Genomic DNA, 10,129 nt, shown 5'->3' with positions numbered 1-10,129 from the left:
GTCCTGGAACTCACTTTGAAGACCAGGCTGGCCTCGAACTCAGAAATCCGCCTGCCTCTGCCTCCCGAGTGCTGGGATTAAAGGCGTGTGCCACCACGACGGCCTGACTCTAGACTTCTGCTCCTCCTGTGTCTGCCTCTAGGGTGCTAGATCTACATGCGTGCACTAGATCTACATGTGTGCATGGCCATGCCCAGGCTGAAGCCCAGGCTTGCACATGCTTGGCAATTATTGGCTGAACCTTTACCGACCGTGCCTCAGCCCCGATCCTGGGTGCTTGCAGACGCTCAGGGTGTGATGAGCAGGACCTCTGGCCCTCCTGGCCTGTATGGAGGGATGCTCTGAACACGGACGGCATAGTGAAGCAGAGTTTCCCACATTAGGCTCTAAGATTGAAAGCAAAATCCTCCCTTGTCGTATAAACGGGGTTTCTTACATTTGGGGGAGGAAAAAGAAAAGCACAGGGGAACCCTCTATGCCTAAAGTTGGTGTCAGTTAGGTGCCAATCACAAATGAAGAGTTGTAATTTTAAGACCTGAGTCCTCCCATGTGTGGCGGTGGCGGGGTGGAGGGAGCTTAGCACAGAGGAAGATTCTAGAGCCCAGGCACAGAGGCAAGGGGCTGGCTTCTGTCCAATCCATCTTTCCATGCAGCCTACACATAAGCCAGGTTTCCTCAAAGCCACTCACATCCCCACAGAAACCCCCTCGGACAAAGATGGGCCCTGCCACAAGTGGCCTCGCTCTCCAAGGACTTTTTCTGTTTGTTTTCCTCTGGTGGAAAGGGACAAGGCCAGGGTCGGTTGGGGACCGAGAAAGGGATAAACATCCATAGAGCTGAGCTGGGGGGAGTGGGAGGAGGATCCTGAATTAGTGAGGGAGGGGCGTTGGGCAAGCAAAGGTGCCTGACTACCTCGGATGGGCAGTAAACCCTCAAAGCTGGGTTGGAAAGATGGATCCTAGCCAGGTAGCCTTCTGGGTGGAGCTTGCTCCTCCCCTCATCGCCCCACATGGACCCTGGAGGCCTCAGATCAAGGGCAGCATCCTTCATCCCATTCCCTGAGCCTCTGGGATGGAAGGAGGAGCAATTCCCTGGGTGCCCAGCTCAGATGAAGGCAAGGTGGGTATTCAGCTTAAAGCTCTGGGTTCAGTCCCCAGCATGGTGTGGTGACACACAGGAACCTGAAATCCCATCACTTGGAAAGCTGAGGTAGGAGGGGTTCATAGCTGCATGGCAAATACCAAGTCAGCCTAGGCTACTGGACTACCCCAGACCACCTCTCAACACAGTAATTAATTAGTTAAAATTTGAAAGGCAAGATGCCACTTCCCTCAAGGAAGTCCACCCAGAATGGCCCACCTACCTGGGCTGAAGTCACCCACATATCCCAAGCAAGGCCCAGCTGCCTGGGGTCCCACAGAGCCTGTGTTCCCCTCAGGAATTTTGTGGAAGAGAAGATGGGCAGTAAGTTCGTTGAAGGCCGGAGCGTGGAGTTCTCCAAGTCCTACGAAGAGAGCAGCCCCTCCACACCGATCTTCTTCATCCTTTCCCCCGGGGTTGACCCCCTCAAAGACGTGGAGGCCCTCGGTAGGCAGAAATGGGCCCCCATGGAAAGACGGTTCAAAACCACACAGAGGGACCCCGAACTCCCTAGAGATCAAGGTCAAAACCAGCAACCAGCAAGGGGATGCTGGGGTGGAGAAACAAGCCTGGCAGTGGGAAGAGGGGGGGCAGGGCAGAGGGGAAGGCATGCCATACCCAGAGCCACCACAGCACCTTCCAGTCCAAGGCTGGGTCTGTCCCTAAAGGCTTAAAAGTCAGGTCCACCCCCAAGCCTTTGTGCTGGCTACTTTTATGTCAAATTGACACAAGCTAAAGTCATTTGGGAAGAGAGAACCTCAATTGGGAAAGTGTCCCCGCCAGGGCGTGGTGGCGCACGCCTTTAATCCTAGCACTCGGGAGTTCTAGGCCAGCCTGGCCTACAAAATGAGTTCCAGGACAGTCAGGGCTATAAAGAGAAACACTGTCTCACAAAAAAAAAAGAAGAAAGAAAGAAAGAAAGAGAAAGTGCCCCCACCAGACTAGCACGTGGATAAGCTATTGTGGCATTTTCTTGGTTGGTGGTTGACAGGGCAGGGGGAGGGGGGGTCTAGTCCACTGTGGCAGTGCCACCCTAAGCTGGCAGTCTGGCTGCTGTAAGAAAGCAAAGTGAGCAAGCTGGAGAGCAGCATGCAGCACCCTTCCACAGCCCCCGCCTCCGGGTTTTTGTGACTTCCCTTTGTGATGGACTGTGACTGAGACAGAAGCCAAACAAACCCTTTCCTCCCCAGGATGCTTTTCATCATGGTGTGACAAAGAGCAAGAGACCCTGACTAAGACATCTTCCTGCCTGTTCCCTCCCTACTAGAAACAGACTAGGTTACTTTTATCACAGCTGAGGGGCAAGACACTGCAAAAGGAAACCTGGGAAAGGGTTATTTGGGTACAGTTTGAGGGGAACATCAGGCGGCTGGCCACACCACACCTACAGGCGGGTGTTCAGCTCAGTTCTCCTTGTTCAGCGGCTCTCAACCTTGCTAACTCTGTGACCCTTTAATACAGCCCCTTATTTTTTTTTCTTTTTTCTTTTTTTAGTTTTTCCAGACAGGGTTTCTCTGTATAGCCCTGGCTGTCCTGGAACTCATTTTGTAGACCAGGCTGGCCTCGAATTCAGAAATCCGCCTGCCTCCCAAGTGCTGGGATTATTTTCTTTTTTTTTTTTTTTTTTTTTTTTGCTTCATTGCTACTTCGTACTTGTAGTTTTGCTACTTCCGAGAATTGTAATGGAAACATTGTGTCTCAGGTAACCCCTGTGGAAAGGTGGTTCCGTGACCAAAGGGACGCCACTCACAGGCTGAGAAGCACTCTTTTTTTTCTCAGCCTTGCTAGGACACCAGCGCCTAGGGGCAACCCCACTCACACTGAGGTGCCCCCCCCTTCTTTTTTGAAATGCCCTCACGGACCTATCTAGAACGGAGTTTTCCATGGTGAAGCTATACCTGGCCATGCTGGCAATGAACATTATCCATCATGCCGCTAGAGCCAGAGCTTATTATGGGCTGTTACCCATCACCCAAATCCATGCTTCTCCTCTGACGGAAGTGGAGAGCTCAGAGCTCACACAAGAACACAGCGAGGGGTGAGGGTCTGTCTCAGCGAGGGCAGCCCCATTTCCATGAAATGCCTGTAACAGGCTGACACACAGGGGCGGAGAGCAGACAGCAGTGCCAGGCAAGGGGAGCAGAGAGGGAGTTCAAGGTCACAAGGCGTTGACACATTCTGGGGTGGTGATGGTGGTACCAGAGAGACAGCTGCACAGCAGGGCCAGTTTCCCGAATGTCCCTGGGCCACACCTTTCCAGATGGCCAAAGTATGGTCATGTTACGGGATATGTGTTTCCACCCCACAATAAACAAGATGGGAGGCGTGCAGTGTTCCCGGTTGTGGAATGCAGTGCCCGAACCACGGTTCTGAATCACCCCTGTACTTTTCCTGTTTTCCCTCTTTTTAGGGAAAAAACTGGGATTTACCATAGACAATGGGAAACTCCACAATGTGTCCCTGGGGCAAGGACAAGAGGTGGTAGCTGAGAACGCGCTGGATGTGGCTGCCGAAAAGGGACACTGGGTCATTCTGCAGGTGAGGGCTCTTTCTGCCATCATGGTCACGTCCCTGGGGACGGGATAGAACCTCCCATTGCTGGGGCACCACTCTATGGCTCCCCAGCACAGAGCCCCTCCATACCCCCTTACAGCTCCTAAAAGGGTGCTGGGGACCATGCTGTCTATGCTTTGAGCCCGGGGCAGGGGATGGGGGGAGCAAACAAGGTGGATCCTAAGGCTGAGTTACCAGGAACACTCCACACCAGTTAGGGTTGACAGGGTGGGCCCCGAGGGGTCCACTCAGGCCTGAGGCAGGGCTCCTTGCCACAGAACATTCACCTGGTGGCGAGATGGCTGGGTATCCTGGACAAGAAGGTGGAACGCTACAGCTCAGGCAGCCATGAGGACTACCGAGTGTTCATCAGTGCTGAGCCTGCTCCCACTGCTGAGACGCACATCATCCCCCAGGGCATCCTGGAAAATGCCATCAAAATCACCAACGAGCCTCCCACGGGCATGTACGCCAACCTGCACAAGGCGCTGGATCTTTTCACGCAGGTAGGGATGGTGACACTGGGTGGGTCCACCCACGCACGGCCAGGCAAAGGAGACACAGGCCCAGCAAGCGAAGATGTCCCTCTTGAGTCCCAGAGACTCCTCCATGCTGGCTTCCCACCCACACGAGCATACCAGCACACTAATGTCACATCAGAATATGTCCCTGAAAAGGCAAACTCACCTACCTCTTGCCATCACTCAGGCCATCACTATCTCATGGCTACCTCAGGCCATCACTGCCCTGTCAGTTGGCAGGGGTGCCTGTCATTACTGTGGAGGCCCTGGGTCACAGCGCTCCCTGACACCCACCCCCCAACCCCGGAGGTATGAAGCTTACTTGGGCCACCAAAGCTTGCTGCTAAGGATGATGGATGACAGACAGGTGGTGATGCTGTCCCCACCCTCCAGCTCCATTACCACGTCCTCTGGTACCACCCTGAACAAGGCAGTCATATGATCAGGTCCTTCTCCCCTGATGGCTTCTTGTTCCCTCCATAGAGGAAGGTGGGTGCAGGGGCTTGCCCAGTACCCTAGAGCTTCAGGGAGCACCAGGCCTGCTTGGCTGGGTTTCTACCTCCACACAGAGCTCCCTGACCTTGCCTCTCAGTCCCCAAGTCAGCTTTACAGCCCTCCCACCTTGTCATCCCCATGGCCACTGTCCCTGCCAGCCCCCTAGCTCTCATCAGCCTCCGCTGTAACCTTCTGTGGGCACACACTGCTTCTTCAGGCTGCAGCCTATGCCTGAGGCTTTGGAATCCTGTGTCCTTACCACACACATCTACCTAGATAGGACGGCATCTGAGAAACATGGAACTTCCGTACCTCCCATAATACATGAACGATGAATCTACCACAGACCATTCACAGTCTGCTCTTAAAGGGCACACCACTGTCACACGGGAAGGAGAGAGGAGAGAGAAGAGAAGAGAGAGATGGTGGAGGCTACCCTCCTGGGTGCACAGGGTAGTGGTGAACACTGCAGGCCATGCTTGACCTAAGCCTGCAGTATCCCCTTCCTACTCTTGCAGAAGTCTGTGGGTGACAGACGGGCGGGGCACCATCCCTAGCACCAGGGGGCCTTCACCTCCAGCCAGCCTGCAGCCTCCTGGATGCTGGTACCGTACCGTAGGTGCATGCCAGTGCCAGGCCAGCTTCTTTTTAGTAAATAGGAGTACACTAAAATTGCTCTTAAAAGCTATATTGGAGGCCCATGAGATCACTCCGCAAATAAGGGGGCTCACCACCAATCCTGATAATGTGGATTCAAGCCGCAGGCCCTATATGCAAGCATGCAGGATACAGAGACTGGACTCCAACCTACACGCTCACATGCACACAGGCACACATACCCTGAGGAACACATTCACAATAAATTAAGTTTAAATATATATTAAGGGCAGGTATGTATGCATGTGTGCCTGTAATCTCAGCACCCACAAGTCTGAAAGAGGAGAGTGTGAGTTCCAGCTGAGTCTGAGCTGCGACGTAGCAAGACCCAGAGTCGGGTTTTTTTTTGTTGTTGTTGTTTTGTTTTGTTTTTAAATAAATCATATTGGAAACACATAAACCGGGAACACAGTTGAGTATGTTCCCTGGAGAAATAACCCTGAGTTTTCAGATGGGCACCCCTGTGGCTGCTGTGAGGGATTTGGATTTAGTTTAGATGGAGTCAATCAATGGCAGAGACAGAGCTGAGCATCCATGTAGAATCCTCCCTCTTGACTTCTCTCGCCCCCACCCCACCCCGACAGGATACCCTGGAGATGTGCACCAAGGAGATCGAGTTCAAGTGCATCCTCTTCGCCCTGTGCTACTTCCACGCTGTAGTAGCCGAGAGGCGCAAGTTTGGCGCCCAGGGCTGGAACCGGTCATACCCCTTCAACAATGGGGACCTCACCATCTCCATCAATGTGCTCTACAATTACCTGGAAGCCAACCCCAAGGTGAGGGGAGCAGGGTGCTAAGCGTCCCCAACTAGCTGGTATGGGACATGGCTGCTCCATCCTTCCATTCCTGGGGGTCAGTCGCTGTCTGGACCGGGTATCGCCGGGTTCTTGGTGTCATGTTCAGAGAATTGGAAAAAACTGCACACAGATGGGAAAGCGAGCGGCAAAGGTGGTTTATTCAGAAGCGAAGGTAGCTGTGGTGCAGATCAGACACCACCAAGGCCCTTCAGCATTGTGACCCCACCACCAACCACCCCTGTGGCTACTGTTATTAACCAACACACACACACACACACACACACACACACACTAGCACAAGGCTCTTCTTTTGTGTTCTTTCAACTAATGGAAATCAACCTGCCAAGCATGCTGCCAGGGGCTGCAGATATCAGGTGCATGTTGATTTCAGGTAGGTGTGGAGGTGCACAGCCACACCCATAAGGTTGAGGCAGGAGGATCTCCAGTTTGAGAATAGATAACATGGGCAACTTCATCTTTAAAAAAAAAAAAAAAGCGAGGGATGTGGCTGGGTAGTGTTCGACCGACACAAATAGGACCCTAGATGCCTAGATGTCCACATCGAGGGTCTCGACTCTGGCAGGCAGATGCAGGAGTCTGGCTGCACACCAACAGGGGCCACTTGTGAGCTGGTTCAGGACGGGAGTGTGGAGTCAGAATGCTCTGCTGCCCATGGAAGTGAAAACTTTAGGGTTCTTTGGAAAGTCCGTTGTGTCGGATGGTGTTTTGCAAACGTGTGAAGGAGTGTTTTCCTGAAGTGGACATGGGTGAAAGGCTAAGGCAGACCTGTGAGAGAATGTTTAGCTGCTGCAGACACGGGAGAGAGGCTGCTTTGCTGAAGCAAGCACATGCGTGACAGGACAAGTGATGAAACATTCTTCGTTGATGACCTGCGTGTACTGGTCTGCCTTACACTGCGGTTGTTGGGCTGCTTTTGCGGGGACTCCATAGAGAAAAACAATCAAAAAACTTGCGGTGGAGTGCTGGGGTTTCTTGCCCCTACAGCGGACTCGGACTGATTGGCAGCGTGATGTCATCTAAGACAGACGCACGCACGTGCTGAGGCAAAAAGGACATGTGACTTGGAGGGTATAAACGGGACTCAATGGACAGTGACGGAGGCTGAGCTAGGCTTGCTTATAGAGCTGGCTATGCAATGTTGGTCTTCGCTGATCTTCGCTTCACTGAGAGAGGCACAGCCTGGAACTTTTCCTGGCGTTCCTGTTGGCCCTGGTCCCTCCTGGCTGAGGCCTGGCTATGTTTACTAGATAAAGACACCACTGCTGATTCCTGTTTGCTAAGCTGATTCTACCGAACTGGACTGCTGATATTTCTATGAAATGTTTACAAATGGATTGAGCTGCCGCAGCTAACCTGTGACCTGAACTGCCAATTTCCAGACATCACAGGCAGGAATTGCTCCGAAGAACCTGTCGTCTGAACAGCTCCACTTCCCCCATATCCTTTTCTGTTTCCTATCACTGGTAGGTGGTGGGCTAGAAGGGGGGTTAGAGTGTTTAAGAACCATCATCAAGGGCTGGAGAGATGGCTCAGGGGTTAAGAACACTGACTGCTGCTCTTCCTAAGGTACTGAGTTCAATTCCCAGCACCCACATGGTGGCTCACAACCATCTGTAATGGGATCCAATGCCCTCTTCTGGTGTGTGTCTGAAGATAGCTAGAGTGTACTCATATACATGAAATAAATAAACCTTTTTTAAAAAAAATCATTAAAAATAGGATTTGAAGCCGGGCGTGGTGGCGCACGCCTTTAATCCCAGCACTTGGGAGGCAGAGGCAGGCGGATTTCTGAGTTCGAGGCCAGCCTTGTCTACAAAGTGAGTGCCAGGACAGCCAAGGCTACACAGAGAAACCCTGTCTCGAAAAACCAAAAAAAAAAAAAAAAAAAAAAAAAAAAAAAATAGGATTTGAAAAATGTAAAGTTATAGTCCACTGGACAGACGTCCCTCTGTGAGCGGCTGTCACATATGTCTGAACATTCATAAGCTACATCTGACTGCAGTCCCCACCTCCCATGGATACCAGTACCTGCCACCCCCGAAGAGGGCTCAGACCCAGCATTCTCTCTAGAAAAGACCAGAGGGCCGCACACACCAACACCCAGGCTTCTCTACTTTATTCTTGGTGACCCCGATTCAACAGCAACAGAGACTGTGGGTCCCCAAAAGAAAGAGCCCGGACTTCTCCCAGGCCAAGGGGCAAGGGCACAGAGCCATGCACCATATGTATTTGGCAGCGAGTGAACTTGACATGCAGAGAATGTGACAGGGAGGCCAGAACCCAACACTGCTCCAGGGTGACAATTGGTGCCAAGCTGGTGGGGAGTGGGTCTGGATCTATGCGTACAGACTGGGATATCTCAGGCAAGCTGCTCAGCCTCAGACAGAACAGGACTGACAGCCAAGCTTCTAGGGTGCATGAGGACAAGGGGAAGTCAGCCGGGACCAGATGAGTCTCAGGAGCCCTGTCCTCCTCACCATCCTCTCACAGAAAGCTCAATAAAGTGCATGGCAGTGCACGGCTGGCACCCTGGCACTAGGGAGGCACAAGGAGCAGGAGTGCAAGGTCAGCCTGGATACATTAAAGAGAGGGAGGGTCAAAGGCAAGCGGACACTAAGCCCAGGGTCAGAAGAAGAGGTCCCTCCCTGTGGGCAACCGAAGGACATTCTGGCCTGAGGCTCAGGGGCCCCTGCACTCTCCCTCAGTGCACAGGCCATGCCTGATACTCAGCAATCGCTGACATTGGCGGTCACCATCCAGTACAGGTGTCCTCCCAGAATCTTTGCTGGTGTCCCTTTGAGGACCATTTGAGTGATTCTGCAGGCAGGTGGGAGAGCCCACCCTATCTCCCCTGCCTAGAGCCTCCATGATGGAGACTGGGCAAGAAGACACTGCCTGGACCACACACGATTCATTGTCCTGGTAACACAGCCAGCCCAACTGGAGCAGGAAGCCACGTGTAGGAAGCCAGCACTGCCTGCAGGGACACAGTCCCCACCTGTGGTGATGAGGTGGTCCCTGGCTACATGTCACCTGTGGCACCTCCAAGCAAATTCGAACAGACCAGATGCCAACAGAGGCCTCTAGAGAGAGAACACAAGGGGTGGTTTTGCCAGAAAACCTTTCCTCCACCACAGGAACACACACAGGTTCCAGTCTTCTGAGAATATCACTCCCACGGTGACAGGCAAGTCCCAACAAGCCTGGTGTTCCACCCTGCCCGCGCTGGCTGATCTTCCTCCATCAGAGCTCTAGGTTTGGCGGATCCTGAGTGCTCTCCCAATACACAGCTCATGCCTGATGCTAAGCAACTGCTAGTAGCGATGTCTCCGGTGGACAAGTTCAACGCTTGTGCCTATCCTCCGAGAACTGCCCCAGGGCTGTGCAGCAGGTGGGGGAACCCACCCTGTCTCTGGTGACCAATCCCTGAGCCCAACTGCTTAGAAAAGAAAGCCCTGGTGAGAGCTGGAGACGGCAGAAGCCAAGAGCACCTCTTGCAGAGCATCAGAGTTCAATCCCAGAAGCCACGAGATGGCTCACAACTCTAACTCCAGTTCCAGAGGATCTGATGCCCTCTTCTGGCCTCCACAGGCACCAGGCACACATATGGTGCACAGACTTACATGAAGTTAGAACAGCACCCACCCACACATATTTTTAAAATACATTTTAAAACCAAACAAAAAAAAGTTGAAGTTAGAAAATGACAATTCAAGACTGGGGAGATGGGTGTGTGTGTGTATGTGTAAAGCTCTGAATGTTCAGTCTGACAACCCGAGTTCGGATCCCCAGCACCCACATAAAGCCATAGTGGCACATACCTGTAATGTTGGCACTCCTACAAAGACAGATCACCCCCCAGAAATTCAAGTCAGTTAGCCTGGGGCACACAACAGCAAAGAGATTTGTTTTGTTTTGTTTTGTTTTTTTGTTTTTTTGAGACAG

At 52.6% G+C, this 10,129-nt stretch overlaps 1 protein-coding gene across 2 annotated transcripts in view; it reads left to right on the top strand.

Moving 5' to 3' along the window:
- Positions 1–10,129, top strand: part of Dnah17 (dynein axonemal heavy chain 17) — a 111,581-nt gene that overhangs the window by 95,771 nt on the left and 5,681 nt on the right. For both annotated transcript variants that reach the window (XM_021175677.2, XM_021175676.2), the window contains 4 exons: positions 1,439–1,587; positions 3,551–3,678; positions 3,972–4,199; positions 5,951–6,142. In XM_021175677.2, coding sequence (XP_021031336.1) covers positions 1,439–1,587; positions 3,551–3,678; positions 3,972–4,199; positions 5,951–6,142 — 697 coding nt within the window. The remainder of the gene's footprint in view (positions 1–1,438; positions 1,588–3,550; positions 3,679–3,971; positions 4,200–5,950; positions 6,143–10,129) is intronic.

This window comes from Mus caroli, chromosome 11 (assembly GCF_900094665.2).
Source record: "Mus caroli chromosome 11, CAROLI_EIJ_v1.1, whole genome shotgun sequence".
Lineage (NCBI taxonomy): Eukaryota > Metazoa > Chordata > Mammalia > Rodentia > Muridae > Mus > Mus caroli.
Note: the sequence above shows the minus strand (reverse complement) of the source record. Positions and strands in the feature narration are given on the sequence as shown.